The sequence below is a fragment of the Scyliorhinus torazame genome, chromosome 10, assembly GCF_047496885.1.
Source record: "Scyliorhinus torazame isolate Kashiwa2021f chromosome 10, sScyTor2.1, whole genome shotgun sequence".
Taxonomy (NCBI): domain Eukaryota; kingdom Metazoa; phylum Chordata; class Chondrichthyes; order Carcharhiniformes; family Scyliorhinidae; genus Scyliorhinus; species Scyliorhinus torazame.
In genome coordinates, this window is record NC_092716.1 from 153,882,281 (window position 1) to 153,906,277 (window position 23,997).

The 23,997-nt window shown below is 47.7% G+C and overlaps 1 protein-coding gene across 1 annotated transcript in view; it reads right to left on the reverse strand.

The window, feature by feature from the left end:
* Positions 1–1,221: 1,221 nt before the first annotated feature.
* Positions 1,222–23,997, reverse strand: part of cat (catalase) — an 84,204-nt gene continuing 61,428 nt past the window's right edge. The window contains exons 10-13 of the mRNA XM_072518842.1: positions 21,768–21,898; positions 15,123–15,230; positions 6,671–6,757; positions 1,222–1,978 (exon numbers count right to left, since the gene is read on the reverse strand). Of these exons, the coding sequence (XP_072374943.1) occupies positions 1,922–1,978; positions 6,671–6,757; positions 15,123–15,230; positions 21,768–21,898 (383 nt within the window). The 3' untranslated portion in view covers positions 1,222–1,921. The remainder of the gene's footprint in view (positions 1,979–6,670; positions 6,758–15,122; positions 15,231–21,767; positions 21,899–23,997) is intronic.

Sequence of the window (23,997 nt, forward strand, 5' to 3'; positions counted from 1 at the left end):
GACATTCAACAATAATTAGCAAACTCATCGACCAAGAAAGGGAGGCAGCCGGAAGGCTCAGACAGGGGCAGCTAAGCCACAACCTTGATCTGATCTATAGGGGGGAGGTGCTGATTGAATAGACAGCCCGCAACTGGCTAAGCTAGCCAAATGTCAAGGGACGCTGGACAACCGTACTCTGAAGGGAGTAACCAGAGTATACTCAGCGATCCCGGACTGCAAAATGGACGAGATAACGGGGGTAGAGATGGTCCTGATGATCCCTATCATCACACCGGACTCAGGGCCATACTCTCACAACCAACTGGAGGACATTGGAATTGTACGGGCTAACACCTCCCTCAGGTACTATCTCATCGAGACCTTCTCTATGCAGGGATAATATATGGGATCTCCCTCACGTTGCCCCCACCCGGTGGGACAGGGAGAGTTGGACGAATGTGGGTTAATCAGAACTCATGAATGTGTCTTAGAGATTACACCTGCCCTCATGCATTTTAAGTTTACGGAGAAAAGGAAATGCTGCGTCTCCGCCACCGTAACCTCCTATCGCTATAGCTTTTGTACCCCTTAGGCCCACCACTATAGGCCTAGCAAGGATCATTTGAGTTAGGATTAAAGAGCTAGAAATGGGAGCCAGAGATGGTCCCACATCTTGCAGAAACTCTGAGGGAACGAAGACTCAAGATCGGTCAATCAGTTAAGCTTTACGACCAGTTAACGAAAAATCTATGCTTTGGGAAAAAAAAAGACAGAGGAACTACTTCAGAGTGCTAGTTAGTGGCAGAGAATGTGGGACCGTTAGATGAGCTTACTTGAAAACTGCTATGAATAACATCATTTAATGACAGACAGCAGAGTTAGTCAGGGAGGCAGGAATGATTGATATCAAGACATTAAATGGGACATACATCGGTTCGTTTGAGGGGTGATCCTTTGAATCACATGCACGGTGTACATACGGAACATCTGGGAGGTTACATGCCCCAAAGACCATATTAAACGCACCCTGCTGCCCTCCTATCGAATCATTGTGGTCATCTGTCATTCAGTAAACTTCTTCCAGGACCAAAAAAGATAGCACCTTCAACTGTGCAGTGCTCCTTCAGTACTGAACTCGAGCATTGGTCTAGAGTTTGATGCTCAATTCTCTATAGTGGGACTTAACCAACCACCTTCAGATTCAGAGATGAAAGTGCGATTAATTGTGCTACAGTAATATTTGTATTTGTACAAGTCAGTTTTTATTTGCAATAATATTTGTAAGTTGCATTCACAGATTAATTTGAGTTTCATCCTTTATTTAGTAACCAATTGCCCAGATTATAAAAATAAAATCAGTATTGTTTAATACAGCAGTCATTATGAGCCAAGTTATTAGCCTGTACTTGATTTCAAGAACAAAGGCACGGAAGTTAGTGTGTTGGGTATTCAAAACTATATTTAGCAGATGCCTAGACATATGAACAAGGATAAGTGCTGAAAGACATTTAGTTGGAACTGGAGAAGAGCTCACATGAGATCACCCAATATGAATTCTCAGCCAAACAAACGCATAGCCCAGATCAACCAGTCATCGTGTGACCAGATGAACAGTTTAAAATACAGTATAAAAAAGAGCTCATCTCTAGGACCATGTAGCTTAAATCTGGGAGCAAGTAATGGACGGAATTTGAAAATGCTAATTGGGAAGTCTGGGAGGAGGAAAGAGAGGAGAAACTCAATGCGATTGGTTACAAAGGCAGGCATTAAATCGGACAAGATTTGTTTTTAGTCTTTGAACAAAATATGCAAAAAGAAAATTCTTGAGTTACAAGATTTGAAGGTTAGCGATCAGTTACACAATCATAGTTAACAACAACGGAAGCTCATTTGGGTCTACACAGTTGCAGTCATGGCACTTCACTTCAGGCTTAACCAGTCACAGGTTTGACCTCTCGGCGGAAGAGGCATGACGACTGTAGGTTCTGACCACTGCCTGTATCATAAAAGGAAGACACCAAATGTTAGCACCCATGACCAAGGTTTTCTTTAAATATACACAAGCTGCATGGAAAGACCTGACTCAAAACCATATAGTATACAATGATAGTCATGTGCAGGACTTGAACAATCATAAATCCTGAATTTTGAGGATTTACCATAGTTCGCAAAGCATAACATGCTCTTAGTAAGGGTACTAATCTAATTTACTTGCAAAGCTTAATTCCATTATCTTGAAATATTGGCAAATCAGAAAAATATTGGGAATGGTATTATAGCAATGAAATTCCCTGTGTTGTGTGCTGAAACTATGTGCACTCTTATGAATCTTCTTCTGCCTCAATTTTGGTTGAGTTTCAACTTTCTCTAGGTTAACATTGAGAAAACCAAAACCATTCTCTGTATTTCCACATCACAACCTCCTTACTCTCGGCAATTATATTTCTTTCCCAGTAACTATCACTGTTCTAAATTCTTCAATCATCTTTTCAGAGGATGACTTGAATATAAGTTATATCAATTTGTTAAAGGCTGAAGTTTGCCTGGAAGACAGTAGTTACTCCAAATCGTGCATGCTAGGTTGGCCACCCACAGGCAGATGTGAAGAGATTTAAATGCAGGATGGGTTTTTTGCAAAGTAATTGTCCAGTGACCAATTCAATAACAATGTCTGGCCATTCAAAAGATAACTAGGACCTTGCCGCTTCTTGAATTATATGCGTCAGTAAAGAGGGCCTTTATAAAATAAAGTCAACATGGACACCAGAAAGTTGGTTAGGAAAACCAAAGAAGGGTTGCAAGGACGAAATAACGTCTCCATTATCAAGAAAGATAGCAGGAGCAACTGAATTAACAGAATTATGGGCACGATTCTCTGAAATGGAGACAGAGTGTTCGTGCCGTCGTGAACACCGTCGAGTTTCACGACGGCGCGTGACGGCCCCTATCCCGACCGATTCAGGGCCCGAAAATGGGCTAGGAGCGGTGCCGCATCATTTACGCGTGCCAGGCCTTGGCGACGCATACATGACACGGCCGGCGCCGCATAACTGGCGTCACCCGTGCATGCGCGGGTTGGCCGGCGCATGCGTGGTTGCCGTCCTCCGAGTCCGCCCCGCAAGAAGATGTCCGACGGATCCTGCGGGGCTACGGAAGAAAGGGGGTCCTCCTTCAGAGAGGCTGGCCCGACGATCGGTGGGCACCGATCGCGGGCCAGACCCCATTTGAGCCCCCCCCCCCAATGTGCAGGATCCACCCCCCAGCATCCCGCGCTGTTCCTGCCGGCAGCAGCCAGGTGTGGACGGCGCCGGGGCGAACCCGCCGTTTTGGGCAGGCCGCTCGGCCCATCCGGCACTGAGAATCGCGGGGGTACTGGTGAATCGCCATTTTGGCTGTCTCAGGCGACTCACTGGACCGCGCCGTGCAAAACGCGATTGTGCCGATCTGGCAGCTTCCGTGAATCGCGGGAGGGCGTCGGACCGGCGTCGCGGGAAAATTTGGCGACCCAGGCGATTCTCTGAAACGGCGCGGGAGCAGAGAATCGCGCCCTATATGTTTGGTTTATGCAAGAGATTCCCCTCCCCCTCACCAACTCCCAAGTGGGTGACTGTGTGGAACAAGTGAATGGAAGTTGAATTAATTATATCAAGTGGTGGTCAATACTTCAATATTCTTATGGTGGAATAATGCCGATTATGAAGTGAACCAAAATAGTACCAAACCTAGTGTTAACTTGGTCTGTTTCCTGAAAGATTATTATAGGTGATCAAGATGCACATGGATCATAGGAGAGGTTCATTTTTACTCTCCCAGGTTCCATTATTTTTCTAGTATGAAGGGCAATAGGGATTTATGCCAAAAGAACACAAAGCGCCCAAACCCCGTATCCTGGGACTATGACCTTTCCTTCTAGAATTCCCCACAAGAGGAAGCATCCGCTCCATGTCTACTTTATCCATACCTTTTATCATCTTGCATACCTCAATTTGATCTCTCCTCATTCATCTAAACTCGAGAGAGAGAGAGAGAGAGAGAGAGAGAGAGAGAGAGAGAGAGAGAGAGAGAGAGAGAGAGAGAGAGAGAGAGAGAGAGAATAGGCCTAAACTGCTCAATCTCTCTTCACTAGACAAACCCCTCATCTCTGGAATCAATCTAGTGAACCTCCTCTGAACTGCCTCCAATGCCACTACATCTTTCTTCAAATAAGGGGACCAAAACTGTGTATAATACTCCAGGTGCAGTCTCAGAAATGCGTTGTACAGTTGCAACAACACTTCCTTACCTTTATATTCTATTCCTTTAGCAATAAATGCCAACATTCCATTTGCTTTCTTTATTACCTGCTGTACCTGCATGCTAGTTTGTGCGACTCATGCACGAGGACACCCAGATCCCTCTGCACCGGAGCACCCCATTTAAAGTCTCTCCCCATTTAGATAATAAGTTGCCGTTCCATTATTCCGACCAAAATGGATGAAATAGGTGAAAGCCAAGCTACAAGGAGATATAAACAGTTTGCAAAGAGATACTGATAGGTTAAATAAGTGGGTAAAAAGTTGTCAAATGAAGTATAATGTGAGAAAATGTGAAGTTAATTTTGGAAGTGAGAAGAAAACAAATTATTTAAATGGAAAAAAAAAAAACTACAGAAAGCTGCAACAAAAAGGGACTTAGGGTACTTGTGCACAAAACACAAAGCTAGCACACAGGCAATCAGGAAAGCCAATGGAATGTTGGTCCTTATTTCTAGGGGTTGGACTATAAGAGTAGGGAAGTCTTGTTGCATCTAGAGTACTGCGAGCAGTTTTGGTCCCTTATTTAAGAAAATATATAATTTCATTGGAGGCGGTTCCTATGGTGCCCGGCATGGAGGGATTGTCTTCGAGCAAAGATTAAACAGGTTGGGCCTCTAATTTAGAAGAACGAGAGGCGATCTCATTGAAACATATAAGATTCTTAAGGGGTTTGACAGAGTAATTAATGCTGAAGGGGTGTTTCCCCTCACGGGAGATTATAGGACCCATGAGAATAGTCTCAGAATAAAGAGGTGCCAATTTAAGACAGATGAGGAGGAATTTTTTCCCTCTAAAGGGTTGAGAGTCTTTGGAACAGAAGGATGGAGGGGCAGAGTTCTTGTGTATATTTAAGGCCGAGAGAGATAGTTTCTTGATCGGTAAGGGAATCTACAGTTATGGGGAAAGGTCAGGAAATTGGACGCGAAGAATGTCAGATCAGCCACAATCCTATTGAATTGTGGTGCAAACTCGAGGGGTCGAATGTCCTACTATTTATTATGGTCTTACTATGGAGCATTTACTTTCTTCTCATCTCCAGTCTTGACCATTATGATGATCTCTTCACTATGCTGCCTTCCTCAAAATTTCCACCAACATCACATCATGCATAAAATTTGACTCACCCACTGCCCTCAGCCTCGCCAACTCACCATCATCCAAGTCACTAAATTATTAATTCATTCTTAAAATCCCATGGTGTCATCCAATCCTATGTTTGCAATCTCTACCAACCCATATTATATACATCCCGAAACACGCAGCACCTCTGAACCTGGTCTTTGTAAATCTCTCCCAATCCAACATTGGAGCAGAGGCAGGACAAAAAATTCTCTCCCCAAACCTCTCCCCCCATTTCTATTTATTAAAAAAAAACAATAGTTAATACATTTTAGGCCATGACACCCATTTCCTGGCTCAATATCAATTTTACCACCCTCCACCAGAGACGCATTTTACATAAATATTATATAGCTACATGTGCTGGTCGATTATGAGAGTTTTCCTACACACACCTTCCCTCCAATGAAAAACATATTGCTGCATTTTCTTTGGCATCGCCATTAATAAAATTCACTGCCGAGTGCAGCACAAAGCAACACACAACAGGAGATCCCAGGTTCAATTTGGTCTATGCAGAGTTAGTAGATTTTGGCATAGCGCATTGCTTTGGTCACGAGTACAATGGTCAACTGGTTTCATAGAATTTATCATAGAATTTACAGTGCAGAAGGAGGCCATTCGGCCCATCGAGTCTGCACCGGCTCTTGGAAAGAGCACCCTACCCAAGGTCAACATCTACACCCTATCCCCATAACCCAGTAACCCCACCCAACACTAAGGGCAATTTTGGACACTAAGGGCAATTTATCATGGCCAATCCACCTAACCTAATAGGTTTAGTAGTGAAATAGCGATTCAGGAAGTTTTAAAGCTGAAATCCTCCCAGTTGGTAAACTGAAATTAATAAATTCATTAGCCTGGTAAGATAACTGTGAAAGCTGCCAAAAAATTTGTATCTATCAACACATCTGATGCTTTCTTTCATTTCAACTAGTCAAGCCTACACATGACTTCAGTTCCCCAACGTATGGTTGATCCACAATTCCTTTAAATAAGCATGGACAATAAACGTCATCTTGATACATCATTCAAAATGATATTAGGAATTGGATATTCCACACGAAAATCAATGTTACAATATTGAAAATGGGATCAATACATAACATTACTGATGCAGTTGAAGATATTTTCTTAGAAATCCTTTCCCAGTCAACTCGAATCAAGCTCTAATCCCATCACCATAATCAAATGACGTGTTTCATGAAAAGATCATTGCGGTGCAAGCACAATTAAATTCAAAGTGGAATAAAAAGATTAAAGTAGTCAAGTACCTTCGGAGGACATTTGGAATTGTGCTTCTCCAGCAATGCTCGGACCTGAGCAGCATAGTCAGGATGAACTTTGTTTAACACACATAGCTGGAAAAGCAATAATTAGAGTTAGGAAACACACTTATATCCTAGCATTAGCATTCCACAGAATGCCAGCCCTCCATGTCTAAATTTTCCTTTGAAGCTCACGGTGGGTACTAATTTTTCCCAACAAGGTCAGACCACATTCTAGCTCTGCAACCTCTGCCAACACAGTAACACAAGATAAGTCTCTTTCTAGCAGCCCATGGCGCCTTGGCGACTCTTCATACAACATTCTCTTTCTGTGAAAAAGAAACTGGTCATAGTGGAGTACAGAGATCAGAAAGACACTGTGCAGCAGAATTAGAAGGGACAGGATGCTGTCCAGCACGTCACAGGTAACAGATTTTAACTCCAATACGCTTTCTCTCCAGATTTTATCAAGTCTAGTGGTTGGGGCTGAAGAAACATTTGCGCATTGTAGTCCTGTCCAACTGTTAAACTAGATGCAGGCAGGTTTAATATCATAATTAAAAAGATGCAATTTGTTGGTCAGGGCAAGAAGCTGGAAAACAAGCCATAGATAGCATCCCCATTGTTCTATCAGAGAGTTTTTGAAATTGTTTCCGGAGATTCATTTGTAGAATCTTTCCTCTCAGCACTCAATCCAGGGATACGGTCAGCTTTTAAAAAGCGATTAACCCATATAATGATTACTGTCTTTTGTTAGGATACCAGACCAGACCCCAACATTTGTTAAGATACTGGACAAGAACCCCAATTAATTTTCCCATTTGTAAAACTGTGAGGAAAGGATACTTCACCTCGGGAGTGATTACGCTGACCAATAGGTATCTTTTATGTTAAAACCTAAATACAGAATAACCACATTATCAAAGAAATAGCTTTATAACAGTTAACAGTTCTTTTGTGGCAGATGTTAAAAGCAGTGTTGGGGAAGATCATCTCATACAAGGCAAACATGGTCAGGGAGCCCATGCAGGAGTGTCAGGAGCTGATGGACGAGATTCTGGGTGTAGAGAGGGAGTATACGAGCGACCCAAAGCCAGAGCGTTGGGCATGAAATAAGCAGCTGCAGTTTGACTGGTTGTCTACGGACCAGGTGGTACATCAGCTGCGACATTTAAAGGGGGTGGCATGTAAGTATGGAAAGAAGGCTAGCTGCCATTAAAGCAAAAAAGAGATTTTGTGGGTGAGAGAGCTGGGGAGTGGGTTGGCAGAGGTTTGCACAGCCTTGGGAAAGATGCAGATGGGGAAGACGCCGGGGCCAGGTAGAATTTTATAAGAAGTTCGCAGATCAGCTGGCACCATTGGTTCCGGGGATGTTTAATGATTCATTGGCACGGGGTTTCATCCCGGAGAAATTGGGGCAAGTATCCACCTCCATCCTTCTGAAGAAGGATAAGGATCCCACAGAGTGTCGGCCCTACCGACTGATTTCTCTGCTCAACGTGGATGCAAAATGTTTGGCAAAGGTCTTAGTGTTGAGATTGGAGCCCCATCTCCTGGAGGTTATGGGGAGAGATCAGACAGGCTTTGCAAATGGTTGAAAGCTGTCGTCCAACATGAGGGGCGCGGCTGCCATTCTGTTTGGCTGGGACTAGAGTTTTCACTATCTGGGGGTTCAAGTGGCTCGGGATTGGGCACAGCTTTGCAAATTGAATTACACTAGCCTGGCGAGTAGCGTTGGCGGGGGGGATCTCCAGAGATTGGACAGACTTCCACGTCGGATTCAAGCTATTAAGATAAATATCTTGCTGCGATTCGTGTTTTTGTTTCCATGCCTCCCAGTTTTTCTACCCAAGGCATTTCTTCGGAGTTGGAGCGGCTCATAATGGGTTGCAAACGGGCTGGAGAATTCCTCTCTGATCTGGAGGGGGTCCCACAGAGGGAGAGTCAGGTGGGGGTGGTTGACACTGCTGAATTTAATGCTTTATTATTGGGCAGCCAATGTGGAGAAGGTGCTGGGGACCAGGAAGTTACTTGGTGGGAACTCCATCAGCATTTTAAGTTGAGGGTAGTATCGAGGTGGGCCCCAACTGTAGGAACCATTTGTTTGAACTGGCAAAATTGGATGCCACATTTGTGGGGTGGAAAGATAAGGGGCTGGAGAGGGCGAGGGACTTGTTTCTGGAAGGACGGTTTACCAGTTGGGGGGAGTTGAGGAGAAGCCAAGACTTGGGGGCAGATATGGTCAGGTACTTTCAGGTGCAGGAAATTTGTTTGATGGGCATTTTCAAAATTCCTGATGGCACCGTCGTCTACTGTCCTGGGTGAGGTTAGAGGAGGGCAGCATGTCAGGGATGTATGGACAGATCATTGGGTTGGGGGGGGGGGGGGGGGGGGGGGGGAACAGCAGGTTTCAGTAGAAGAGGTGAACGCCAGATGAGAGGAAGAGTTGAGTCTTATTTTGGAGGAACAGGCGTGGAGTGAGTCCCACCGCAGGGTGAATGCTTCTCAATCCTGCACAAGGTTGAGTTAGATTCAGCTCAAGGTAGTGTTCAGGCCACCTCACCAAGGCCAGAATGAGTACATCTGAGGGGGTTGAGGATAGGTGGGAGTGGTTCTCGAGGGAGGCCACCTAGCGACACCCACATGTTCTGGTTCGGTCCCAAATTGGTGGTTTTTTGGGGTCTTTTTCAGCACCAGACCGGCAATCTTGAATGTTGTTTTAGAGCCTTGTCCATTAGTAGCTATATTTGGGGTGTCATAGAATCATAGAATTTACTGTGCAGAAGGAGGCCATTCGGCCCATCAAGTCTGCACCGGCCCTTGGAAAGAGCACCCCACTTAATCCCGCGCCTCCACCCTAGTAACCCCATCTAACCTTTTGGGCATTAAGGAGCAATTTATCATGGCCAATCCACCTAACCCGCACTTCTTTGGACTGTGGGAGGAAACCGGAGCACCTGGAGGAAACCAAACACAGACACAGGGAGGAAGTGCAAACTCCACACAGTCACCTGAAGCCAGAACTGGACCCAGGTCCCTGGAGCTGGGAGGCAGCAGTGCTAACAACTGTGCCACTGTGTCGGACCAGCAGGAGCTGAGGACTGTTGTGGGTGAGGATGTCTGGCATTCGCCTCGCTGCTGGCCAGGCGGCAGCGGATTCTGCGGAGTTGGAGGCAGGCCACACCACTGAGTGTCACAGCGTGGCCTGGTGACATGGACCCTGAGAAGATCAAGTTGTGTGTGTGTGTGTGTGTGTGTGTGTGTGGGGGCGGGTGGATGCGATTGCGGCTGTTCATATTGCACTTTAAGGATCTCGTCACGGTTAGCTGCTCGGGTGGGTTCATTTTTTTTTTTTGCCGGGGGGCGTTGCTATAGTTGTTGGTAGGAGATTTTTTTTCTATAGCTGGCACATTTTTGATTTGTACAAAAATGGTAAATGTTCAATAAAAATATTTTTTAAAAAAAAGAATAAGGTGACTTCCGGTGGCGTTTGCGAGCGGTCGGCCGCATCGAGAAGAGCTCCCGCCAGTGGCCACTATTTGCGGTGCTTTTGGGGGGTTTCCCCGATTCTTCGCTCTCTCTTCCTCCCCCCCCCCACTGATTATTGGCGGCCTTTGGGGCCGTCCCGGGTAGCAAGCGGGGCCGGCTTGAAAACCAGCGTGGAACCCCGCGCGGGTGTCGGGCGGCTGCTGCTGTGACGTCAGGCCCAGCGCACGCGGAAGTCGGAGCAGCGGGGGCGGAGCTAAACGGAGGCCGAGGCAGCAGGCCCGAAGCCAGAGCGTGATGTAGGTGAGATGTCCCACATCGGATGGCTCCCGCCTAGAATGTGGTGAGAAGATTGAAGTCCAGTCCCAGGGAAATTCTGGAGGAATACAAAAAAAGAGAAAGAAGTTTTAAAGAAATTTGGTGAAAGTTTTTATCCCCCACTTTTTTTTTGGAAAAAAAGAAACAAAAGATTGAAGAAGGAAAGAAGGGTCGAAAAAAAAGGAAAAATAATAAGCCGTTAAAGCTTGCAAAGAGCAGCGTCGAAGAAGGGAGGAAAGGCGGGCTCGCCGTTGAATGAGAGGACGAGCAAAAGTGCTGACAAGATGGCGGATGCCGGACCGCATGGTGGGGCCGCACTACTTACGGTGGAGAAGATGACCGAGGTGATGGCAGTGGAGCTGGAAAAGCAGTTTGCGAGGCACATGGAGGCTTTGAGGAAGGAGACGGTGGTCGCATTGAAGTCATTGGTGGAGGAGGCAATCGCCTCGGTGAGGATAGCAGTGGCCAAGACATCGGCCGAGGTGAGAGAGCAGGGTGAGAAGGTGAAGGAAGTGGAGAAGGCAGTGTAGCAGCACAGCAACCAGTTCACCTCGATGGGGGACGAGCTGCGGAGGGTGGTGGAGGTCAACAGAGGACTCCGAGCAAAGCTCGAGGACATGGAGAACCGCTCGAGGCGGCACAATCTGAGAATTGTGGGCTTGCCCGAAGGGGCAGAGGGTCCAAGGCCAACAGAGTACTTCGCTAAGAAGTTGGCAGAGCTGATGGGAGAGGGTGAGAACCCCTCCCGGTACCAACTGGACAGAGCCCATCGGTCATTAAGGCCAAAGCCCAAAGTGAATGAGCCGCAAAGAGCAGTAATTATCTGCTTCCGTAAGTACTGCATGAAGGAGAAGGTGTTAAGCTGGGCGAAGCAGAAGCGCGAGGTGCAGTGGGATGGTGCTGGAGTTCAGATCTATCAGGACCTGACAGTGGAGTTGGCAAAAAGACGAGTGGCGTTGGAGACTCACTTGAGGGTGAAGGACCAGGTGAGACTTAAAAAGGGCTGGGTTAGTTAGGTGTTTCACGCTGGATTTGACGGAAGGGCTCGAGGGGTAGCGGTAATGGTCAGCAAAAGAATACGCTTCCAGATGGAGAAGGTGGTGGCAGATCAGTGTGATTGTGACAGGGGCGCTGTTAAGTGTATACGGTCCCAATTGGGGCGATGTGGGATTCGCAAAGGTGTTTGGGGCCATCCCCGACTTGGACACAAACAAACTGATAGTGGGGGGGGGGACTGGAATTTGGTGCAGGAGCCATGGTTGGACAGGTCACGGCCGCGCTCGCTGGTCCCATCGAGGGCGGGGGGGGGGGGCGAAGGCGTTGGCTGGGCTAATGGTGGAAATGGGAGGGATGGATCCTTGGAGGTTTCTGCAACCGAGGAAACGGGAGTACTCGTTTTTCTCAGCAGTCCATAAGGTATAATCGCGGATCGAGTTTTTTGTTGATATGGTACTGGAGAAGGAGATAGCACAGAGGCCGGGGTGGAAATTAGATGTGGGACTTTTGGGGGACCAAGGATTCTGTGACAAAATTGAAAAAGGTAATTAAGGAATATGTTGGTTTCAACTATACAGGTGAGGTGTCGAAGACAGGGTGGACAAAGAGGAGAGGTTGGAGCGGCAGAGAATAGATGAGATGTTGAAGGTAGAGAGGAGTTATGCAGAAGATGGGGACCCAGTGAAGCTGGAAAAGAGGAAGGAACTACAGGCGAGCTTTGACCTGCTATCAACCAGGAAGGCGGTGCGCAAACTGAGGCAAGCAAGGGGTGCAGTTTACGAAAATGGAGATAAAAAAGGTCAGCTCTGGAGGGAAGCAGCGGCAAGGGAAATTGTTCAGGTGAGGGATAGGGCAGGGAATTTGGTGGTGGCTCTGGATTTGATTAACAAGGTTTTTGAGGAATTTGAGAGGTTGTACAGGTCAGAGCCACCTGGGGGAGACCGTGAGATGCAAGAATTTCTAGATGGGTAGGAGTACCCGAGGTTAGGGGAGGGGGACAGGGCTACATTAAAATGAGCGATAGTGGAGCAGGAGATAAAGAATGCGATTGGGAGGATGCAGTCAGGGAAGGTGGCAGGGCCGGATGGGTTTCCGGTGGAATATTATAAAAAATTCAAGGATAAGCTGGCACCCCTGATGGTGGGAATGTTTGAAGAGGCGAGGGAAGGGGGTGTTGCCACAAACTTTGGGGCAGGCATTGATTTCCCTATTGCTAAAAAAAGATAAGGATCCAACAGAGTGTGGGTCGGATAGGCCCATATCGCTTCTGAATGTGGACGCAAACGTATTGGCGAAGGTACTGGCGGGTAGGTTGGAGGAGTGCCCCCCGAAGGTGATAGGTGAAGATCAGACGGGGTTCGGGAGAGGGAGGCAGCTCTTTTCAAATGTTAGAAGGGTATTGAACGCCGTTATGGCACCGGCAGAGGGGAAGGAAACAGAGGCGGTTGTGGCACTGGACGCTGAGAAGTCGTTTGAATGGGTTGAATGGGGGTACTTGATGGCAGTTCTGGAGCGGTTTGGGATTGGACCAAGATTTGTGAACTGGGTAAAGCTACTATACAAGGAACCGAGGGCGAGTGTACGCACAAACAACATCAGCTCGAGATACTTTTCTCTCCACTGTGGGACGAGGCAGGGATGTCCTATGTCCCCCCTGCTGTTTGCACTCGCGATTGAGCCGTTGGCCGTCGCAATAAGTAGTTTGGGGGTATGGAAAGGAATAGTGCGGGGGGGGGATAGAGCATAGGGTGTCCTTACATGCCGATGATTTGCTGTTATCCGTGTTGGAACCGAGTGTGTCGATATGGGGAATATTGGAGCTGCTTCGAGTATTTGGGTCTTTCTCGGGGTACAACCTAAATATAGACAAGAGTGAGTATTTTGTGGTGTCTCGGCCGGGGGTGGGGGCTGCCATTCCGTAAGGCAGGGACTCACTTTAGGTACCTGGGGGTGCAGGTTGCCCGGAAGTGCGGGGGGCTCCGCAGGTGCAATATTTCTAGTTTGGTGGGGAAAGTGAAAGCTCATCTGGCAAGGTGGGATGGTCTCCCTCTGTCACTGGCGGATCGGGTACAGGCGGTTAAAATGAATGTGCTGCCGCGATTTCAGTTTATTTTGCAATGTCTGCCGATTTTCCTGCCAAAGGCTTTTTTCAGAGAGATTGAGGGAAGGATTACTTCGTTCGTATGGGGAGGGAAGGTGGCCAGAGTTAGAAAGGTGCTGCTACAGAGGGGAAGGCAGGCTCGGGTCTTCTGAACCCGATGTATTACTACTGGGCGGCGAATGTGGAGAAGGTGCGGAGCTGGGTCAGAGGGGTTGATTCCCAGTGGGTCAAAATGGAGGAGTTTGTGCAGGGGGTCGGGATTGAAAGCACTAGCAACAGCGCCGCTCCAGATAGCCCCAGGGAAGTACTCGGGGAGTCCGGTAATAATAACTTCATTGAGAATTTGGAGGCAGTTTCGCCAACATTTCGGGTTGGGGGCAGGGTCAAGGGAAATGCCGATTCGGGGGAAGCACAGATTTAAGCCAGGGAGGTGGGATGGAAATTTTCGGAAATGGGAGGATTAAGACACTAAAAGATTTGTTTCTTCGGGGTCGGTTTGCAGGGCTGAAGAAGCTGGAAGCGAAGTATGGGCTGGAGCAGGGGGAAATGTTTAGATACATGCAGGTTCGAGATTTTGTCAGAAAGGAGATAGAGCTTTCCGGTGGAGCCGGCCTCCACATTGCTGGAGGAGATGCTGATGACAGGGGGACTGGAGAAGGTGGTAGTGTCAGCGGTTTACGGAGCTATTTTGGAAGAGGAGAAGGCACCACTGAAAGCGATCAAAGCAAAGTGGAGGAAGAGTTGGGAGAGGACATGGAGGAGGGGTTCTGGTGTGAGGTGCACCGGAGAGTGAATGCCTCCGTCTCGTGCGCGAGGTTGGGGCTGATACAGCTGAAGGTGGTATACCGAGCACACCTCACGAGGGCGAGGATGAGCCGATTCTTTGAAGGAGTAGGTGTGTGTGAACGTTGCCGGGGGCGGGGGGGGGGGGGGGGGGGGGGGGGGGGGGGGCTAATCATGTTCATATGTTTTGGTCCTGTCCAAAGCTAGAGGATTACTGGAAGGAGGTTTTAGGGTAATTTCTAAAGTGGTGCATGTGAAACTGGACCCGGGCCCCCGGGTGGCCATATTCGGGGTGTGGGACCAGCCAGGGTTGGAAACGGGTGCAGAGGCAGATGTTGTAGCCTTCACCTCATTGAGAAGGATGGGATCGTTGTTATTGATATGGGGATTGACATATTTGTTATTGATTATTGTTTGTTGTTGGTGGGTGTAAATTTGGGAGAAAATGTGAAAAAGGAGGAGAATAAAAAATATTTAAATTAAAAAGAATAAGGTAACATGAGAAAGCGTCAATGTAAAGCCAGTGATAACATGGTAGGCCTATATGTGCTCCCACATGTGCATGTTGCACTAATGGAAGAGTTTGTACTGAATATTTAAGCCCTATTTGCCTTGTTGAAACACAAGAGCACAGAAATTTGATCTAGTTTAAGTATTAACGTGTGTGGCTACCTAAATGGAGCTCTGCAACATAGAGAAATTTGATTAAGTATTATTCTTTTCTCTAATAATTGACAAGAACTATGCATCTTCACCACATGGTGTACAACTCACCATTCTGTTCTGAATGAAAAGTTGAGCATCCTTGAGATGACCTGCTAAATTCTCACATAGTCTTCGACGCTCATCTGCATTCAGTACTTGCAGATAAAATGCAGTGACCTGGTGCAGACAAAAAAAACCCTGAGTTTTTAAAATCATTGCAAATGGCATTTCATACTCATAAAATACCTACATTGTAGAAGGAGGCCATTCGGCCCATCGAGTCTGTAGGGAAACATTTCTGGGGGGAAAGAAAATCACACAAATACCAAGAAAAGGAAGGCATTTCATTGAATCACAGAATACCTCCAGTGCAGAAGGAGGCCATTCGGCCCATCAAGTCTGTAGGAAAATATTTCTGGGCGGGAAAAAGAAAATCACACAAATACCTAGGAAGAGGAGAGACAAAATAATCAGGACTTCTAATTTTGCAACAGTCTAATGGGCGAGTTGATAGTATTTTCAAAGAGCTGGCTCGGGTAAGATGGGTTGAATGGTTGTATGATTCTAATGCATGGCAATGTGGCATCAATTGGAAAGAGAACAGTTTTGAACTTTGGTCTATACCCAAATTGTGACCGGGTGGCAATGGGAAATATGTTCAGTCTCAGCAATACTGGGAAAAGTGGAAAATTCCCCTTTCTAGGAGAAGACAAGAAGTTGAGAGAATGTGAATGTAAAGCTGGTAATAATGTGGTGAGTGTGTTCATGTGCTCGTACATGTGTGTATTTCACTAAAGGGAAGATTTTGCACAAAACCTTGAAGCCATTTTTGCCATTTCTCCAAAAGGCACAGGATTTTGATCGAGTTAGTTTCATGCAGCCAGAGCTAACATTTAACTGGTAATACATGTGCGTTGATATTAACATCTGGATCAGTCATGGCTGCAACTGCCTGGTTAACATCTTTACCTAGACGCTCTTGGATTGTTGGAGGCTGTGTGCCAGGTAGCTTCAAACAACTGGGCCAAAAATGAACCTTGTTTAAATATTGCAAGTCATTATCAACAAAAACAACTGTCTGGACTCCTTTCCATTGTGAGGTTATGGTGCGTTGTTTTGCTCTGTACAAAAGTAGCATGTAGCAAATACACATGACCCATCGCGGAACAAACAACAGTACAGCACAGCAACAGGCCCTTTGGCCCTCCAAACCTGCGCCGACCATACTGCCCGTCCCTCCCAAAAATCTTCTACACTTCCGGGATCCGTATTCCTCTATTCCCATCCTATTCATTTATTTGTCAAGACACCCCTTAAACGTCACTATCGTACCTGCTTCCACCACCTCTTCCGGCAGGGAGATCCAGGCACCCACGACACTCTAAAAAACTGGCCTCGCACATCTCCTCTAAACTTTGCCCCTCGCACATTAAACCCTATGACCCTGGTAATTGACTTTTCCACCCTCAGAAAAAAAGTGTCTGACTTATCCACTCTGTCCATGACGCTCAATTTTGTAAACCTCTATCTGATCGTCCCTCAACCTCCTTTGTTCGTTCCAGTGAGAACAAACTGAGATATTTTTAAAATAAATTTAGAATACCCAATTATTTTTTCCCAATAAAGGGGGAATTTAGTGTGCCCAATTCACCTACCCTGCACATCTTTGGGTTGTGGGGTGAGACGCACGCAAAAACGGGGAGAATGTGCAAACTCCACATGGACAGTGACCTGGAGCTGGGGTCGAACCAGGTCGTCAGCGCCGTGAGGCAGCAGTGCTAACCACTGCGCCACCATGCCTCCTTGAACAAACGGAGTTAATCCAACCTCTCCTCATAGTTAATCCATACCAGACAACATCCTGGTAAACCTCTTCTGTACCCTCTCCAAAACCTCCACATCCTTCTGGTCGTGTGGCGATCAGAATTGAACACTGTGGACACGATTCAACGGAAAAATCTTGAAGTGTGGTAGCGCGGGGGAATTGTCACAAGCTTCCCAGCGCTCGGACCAGTGATGCCGGCAATGCAATTCAAGGCCCAGCGAGGCCAGCAATGTAATTCCAGGTTAATTGGTCCAGTTAACAAGGCCTCACGGGCTTCTCGCCGTAAATGACGGCTTGCCAGCTGTTTCGTCGGAACCGTACTCGCCAGCCCTCCGCTAACAAGGTCGAGCAGCACTTAGTGCACTTGCTCAGCCAACCCCAGCCAGCTCGCAACAATGACGCCGAGGAGACCAGCCCCAAGATTCGGGGACGCTGACCTGCGGAGGCTCCTGGACACGGCTCAGGCCAGGAGAAATGTCCTGTTCCCCCGGGGGAACCAGAGGGTGAGCCACAAGGCAGCCAGTGTACGACCAAGAGGACTGACCAGCAGTGCAGGAAGAAGGTCAGTGACCTACACTGGGCAGCACGAGCGAGTAGACACCAACCCGCCCCCCCGACCCACCAGACTCTTCCGACACACGGGAGCATCCACCCCAAATTCGCCAAGCGATCCCAGTGCCCTCCCTTCCCCCCCCCCCCCCTCCCTCCCTCTTCCCCCCATCTCCCATCACTGTGAACCACACGTGTGGCTAACGATGCCCTCGCTGTCTCCCCAGGAAAAGCTCTCCCACAATCGGCAGGAGGGGGTCCAGGCTGGCAGCCGGGTGCCAGACACAAGAATCCTCACCTCCTTTGAGGAGCGTGTCCTGGAAGTGGCAGAGGACAGATTGGTCACCCTCGCGGAGGCTGGCCAACGCCGCAGAGGTGAGGAACCACCGGGCTCCACCTAGTGGACCTGTCAAATGTGAGATGTGACTGCCTTACTGACTGACCCTTCCCTCCCACTGACCACATGTCCATTCTCCCGCAGGATCTCCAGCCGACGGCGCCAGCCCATCCTGGGCAGCATCCTCTCCTGACTCTGATGATAACACCGCGGAGAGCTCCGAGGATGCCACCGTGGTCGCGGCACAGCTGTCATTCTCACCCCCTACTAATGCAAATACACGTACCTCGGTGGGCATGTTAGTGGTCAGGCTCCTGGGGCACAATCTGATGAGCACCATACCGCTGATGACATATCTGGTGGAGGCAGGAACCCCCAGACAAGACAGCAGTCAGAGGGCTGCTGGATATCATGACCAGCTGGGTCCCAGCCCCTGGAAATATGTTACCCCGAGCTGATGGAGACGATAGGGAGCGGCCAGGATGTTCAGAGGTTGATGTCAGCGTCGCTCCAACAGAGGGGTCCCAGACGCTACGGGCACAGAAAAATGCGCCGAGGCCAACACTGCTAGGGTGGTGACCATAATGGAGAGCCTGCCGCACGACTATGGCACCATGAGTGAAGGTATCCAAGGCATCGCGCAGTCGGTGACAGTCATGGCTGAGAGTCTCAGCGGAATGTGGGCTCGCTGGGGAATGTAACCCAGTACCAAGCCGACCTTGATGAGGTTCTGCAGGATATGTCCCACTCTCAGATGGGCATTGCCGAGGCGCTGTGGAGCATGTCCCAATCCCCGAGGAGCATCGCCGAGAGCTTCGACACCATGGTGTAGACTGTGGGGAACCGCCAGGGCTGGCAGAGCCAGATGATGCAGTGGCAGCCAGAGCTCGAAACTGCTGCCCCTCTGTCCCAAGGTAAACCCCAGGGCCCCAAGGGCACTGATCGGGAGGAGGGGGTGCTGAGTGCCAGGTGAGACCTGTACCATGGAGTGGCGACAGTGGGCATCAGCTCAGTTCCACCCCTCTGATGAGGCTGCCTGTCAAGGACAGCACACGGGGCAGGGTGGCACAGCTGTGCATGTGCCACCAAGTGAGCTGGGGCTCTCTGTCCACAGAACCCCCTGATGACGCCCACAAGTCCCTAAAGGTGTGCTTGTTAGGTGAATTGGACATTCTGAATTCTCCCTCCGTATACCCGAATAAGCGCCGGAATGTGGCGACTAGGGGCTTTTCACAGTAACTTCATTGCAGTGTTAATGTAAGCCTACTTGTGACACTAATAAAGATTATTACTTTCATTTGCAATGGAGGCTGACCACCGGACCCGTGGCCCATCTCTCCAGGCATCTGCCCCTCCCCGTGGCACTCACCCACCCTCAGGCTGTGACATGTGCCCGGAGCTGTGTCCCATTCCCTGGGTGTTCAGATGTTGGCTGCTGCCGGTGTGGTGTTACCTCCTGCAGTGTTCAAGCACGGTGTCCAGGCATCAAGGTGAGATTGGGACTCTGGGGAATGATTCCCACATGCTACATGGCCAGCCCACCCATGGTGATCCACTTGACATGTGTCAGCCCACCCACAGTGATCCACTTGACATGTGTCAAGTGCTCACTTAACTAATTCCCGATTTGCAACAGCCTTCAGCCGCACAGCCCGAGGCCTCAGCAGTCGGTGAGGGGTATGGGTGATCGGTGCGGCAGATGGGCAAGGACAGGGGTTGCCTCTGGAACGGGTACATATGATCCAGGGATTGGCATGGTAGTGCCATGAACGATTTCCCCCCCGGTTGACCCCGCAGCGCCTTTCCCCCCTCCCCTCAATTAGCAGCTCACCTCTGCTGAGGGGCCCCACCCCCAGCCGAGCACTGGTGTGGCAATCCCAGTGCCCAATTTCCTCTGACTCCATACATAGATTCCCTTCCCTGTCCTTGAGTGGACCAACTCTTTCCCTGTCTATCCCCTTGCTCTTTACATACGTATAAAAAGCTTTGGGATTTTCCTTAATCCTGTTTGCCAATGATTTTTCAGGACTCCTTTCAGCCCTCCGGACTCCTTGCTTCAGTTCCTTTCTACTTTCCTTGTATTCTTCAAAGTCTTCATCTGCTCCCAGCCTTATAGTCCTTATAAGTGCTTCCTTTTTCCTTTGGACTAAGCCCACAATGTCCCTCGTTTCCAAGGTTCCCAAAACTTACCATACCTATCCTTTATCCTCACAGGAACATGCCGGTCCTGAATTCCTATCAACTGACATTTGAAAACCTCCCACATACACGGCAGATATTGAATTATCATAAACATCCATCCCCAATCCAAATTCTTCAGTTCCTGCCTAATATTGTTATAATTAGCCCTTCCCCAATTTAGCACCTTCACCCGAGGACTATTCTTTATCTTTACCCAACAGTACCTTAAAACTCACTGAATTATGGTCACTGTTCTGAAATGCTCCCCTACGGAATCTTCGACCACCTGGCCAGGCTCACGCCCCAATACCAGGTCCAGTAAGGCCCCTTCCCTAGTTGGACTATCTACATGTTGATTCATGAAACCCCTTGGATGCTCCTGACAGACTCTGTCCCATTCAAGCCCCTAACACTAAGCAAGTCCCAGTAAATATAGGGGAAGTTAAAAATCACTCACCACCACAACCCTGTTGCTTTTACACCTTACCAAATTCTGCCTACGTATCTGCTCCTCTATCTCCTTCTGACTGTTGGGAAGTCTGTAGTAAACCCCCAACATTGTGACTGCACCCTTCCTATTCCTGAGATCTACCCATACTGCCTCGCTGTTTGAGCCCTCCGAGGTGTTCTCCTGCAGTACAGCTGTGATATTCTCCTTAACCAGTAGTGTAACTCCCCCACCCATTTTACATCCCCCTCTATCCTGCCTGAAACATCTAAATCCTGGTTGAGCTGCCAATCCTGTCCCCCAACCAAGTCTCTGTAATGGCAACATCATCACAGTTCCAAGTATTAATCCAAGCTCAAAGTTCATCTGCCTTACGTTATACTTCTCTCATTGAAACAAATGCACTTCAGACCACCAGTCCCGCTGTGTTCAGCAACATCCCCCTGCCTACTCTTCCTCAGTCTTACTGGCCCTACTCTCTAGTTCCCCTCAAGTTAATTCCCCCCCCCCGCCACACTAATTTAAACCCTCCCATGTGACACTAGCAAACCTCACAGCCAGGATATTTATGCCCCTCCTGTTTAGATGCAACCCATCCTTCTTGTACAGATCCTATCTATCCTGGAAGAGATCGCAATGGTCCAGATGCCCAGTGAAGCAGTTGAAGCTCCTTCATTAAATGTTTTTAAGATAAAGATAAGATAGTTTTTTGAAGAATAAAGCAATAAAGGGTTTGTGGGGTTTGGGCGGGAAAGCGGAGCCGATTCCAAAAAAGATCAGCCATAATCTTCTTGAATGACGGAGAAGGCTCGAAGGGCCAGATGGCCTACTCCTGATCCTAGTTCATATATATCTGAAACCCTCCCTCGCAGCTGTACTATCGTCCTATTTCTAGCCTCATTGGCATGTGGCACAGGGCGTAATCCCGAGATTACAACTCTAGAGGTCCTGTTTTTAAACTTTCTACCTAACTCCCTGAATTCCTGCTCATGTCGTTAGTACCAATAGGCACCACGTCCTCTGGCTGATCATCCTCCCCCCTCAGAATTCCCCCTGCCCATTCAGAAACATCCTGGACCCTGGCACCAGGGAGGCAACACACCATCCTGGAGTCTCTTTCACATCGACAGAAACGTCTATCTGTGCCCCCGACTATAGTCAGTCATAAAGAAACACACCTAGTCTCACCCACCTTCAAAATCTTAAGCACATCAGGAAAAGATCAACATGTTATATCTAGTGTGTTTACTGAACATGGGCTACATGTTTGCTGTGTGGAGTTTGGTGTGTGTGCGCGTGTGTGTTAGAGGGATAGCATCAAGAGGAGGAGGAGAAAAAAAAAAGAACATCTTCATGCAGTCAAGCTCTACTTACCTGGGAGTAATCATCATCATTGGAGCTGTTGTACCGAGCAACATCATTCGTTAGAGTCAAGGAATGCTCCAAGGCCAGAGGCTGCGTTTCAGGGCCACTAAAACTATTTGGATAATAGTTTGGTGCTCCACCTACACCAGAGAACAAATAGTCAGGTTTTACTTTATGATTACACTAATTTTCTTTATGAGAGGTCAGCGAGACAGCAGAGATGAGACCATAGGATACAGGAGCAGAAATATGCCATTCGGCCTATTTGAGTCTTCTCCGCCATTCGATCATGGCTGATGAGTTTCTCATCCGCATACTCCTGCCTTTTTCCAGTATCCCCTTATTAATCATGTGATGCCCCGCATTATCAGGTATACACTGAAAACCACAAACTAAATTCTAGAAAACCCTTGCCAACACCCATAAAATGGCAGCCCAGCAGGAGGCAATAGTTAGCTTCACATGAAACGTTCCTGGTTATCATTGATCATTAATTTCTCCATTTAGCAGACAAGAGGTTTACAATGACACCACAAGGCCAGTCAAGCTGTTAATTTAAATAATGCGACAGTACGTCTGGGCTTGCCTACATGGTTCCGAGAGCAGCTCGCACGCCAGGTCAGGATGATACTCTCGAAAACATAACACTGCCCTGGGGATTTTTCTGACATGCATTTTCACATACATGAAGCAAACAATTCAAACTCATATTGGCAGAAACCAAATAGCAACTTAACCGTTTTGGTAAGGAATGGAAAGCACAAATTAATAGGAGTTGCACAGGGTATTTTTCAAAATTCCAATTGAAAATCATGCCCTGAAAACAGCTTAACTGGTCTTGCAACTCAAGTGATGTTTATACCACTCTATCATAAAATAGTCCTCCCACTATAATTAGACCTTGTTCTTTGGACTCCTGGCTCTATTTTCAATCCCATTATCGCTGTATAAACAGCTAAAACCTGTATGCATGAAAGCAGGTTAGTTGTATACTGTTGAAAGCTACTCCTTAACCAGCTACCCCTACCTCACTCCACCACCTGCTAAGGAATTAGAATGACACCAAAACCTCAGGCATTAGCGGTCTTCACTGTCTCCTCTTAAAAGCAAGGAAAAGTGTTTGAAAACTTTTATTAGTGTCTAATGTTCAAATGTGAAGCTAGGCAGGATTACATTACTCTGATCAATTATAAGGGATCAAAAGGCAATTGCTATGGAAACGGTCCGAAAGGTCCACGTTTTGTGAAATAAATATTTCCCAGCAACGTTCACTGGTGTCTTATTAACTATAGCAAAGTTTTGAAAATCCAATCTGGTTAATTTGTAAAGTTGGAGTACAAAACAACAGCTCAGATTTAAATCGGAGGGGATGTGAGGAAATTTGAGGTTTTTCATAGAATGCTGCAGTGCAGGAGGTGGCCATTCAGCCCGTTGAGTCAGCACCGACACTCCGAAACAGCACCCTACCCAGGTCCACACCCCTGCAACTGCACATCTTTGGACTATGGGAGGAAACTGGAGCACCCAGAGGAAACCCACACTTTCCCCGGGGAGAAAGTGCAAACTTCACGGTATCACCCAAGGCAAGAATCGAACCCGGGGTACCCTGGTGCTGTGAGGCAGCAGTGATAACCACTGTGCCAGGAATGGAAAATTGTTGATTACAAGGGAAGATTGGCTAGGTTGGGGTTGTTTTCTTTGGCACATTGGGGATGGGGAAACTTAATTGAGGTGTGTAAAATCACGAGGGACCTAAATAGAATGGATAGGAAGGATTTTCCGGAGCAGCCGTCAATAACCAGGGATCATTGATTAAAAGAAATTGGTAGAAGGATTAGAGAGAAAAGAGTGGAGGAGAAATGGTTCACTCAAGGTGGGGTGGGTAGAGGTCTGGAAATCACTATCCAAAGGGGTGGTAGAAACAAAAACCCTCACTGCATTTAAAAAGTACTTGAAGGTCGGTTACCGAAATGACAATGGAACAAGAGCTGGTAATTGCAATAAGCTGGATAGTTCCTTTCTGGATGGCATAGCACGATAGACCAAGTGGTCTCCTTCTGTGCAGTATGATTCTACAAAATGTCTTCTTTTTACCAGACTATGTCACTTGTTTTCTTCTATGTCACTGGATTCCAGCTCCACTTCAGTCTCTTTGGACAATGGAATGCATGAGCATCAATCCTAATCTCATGGTCTTAGCTTTGCCACAGCCCAACACAGAGTAGTCACTGTAAGAAAC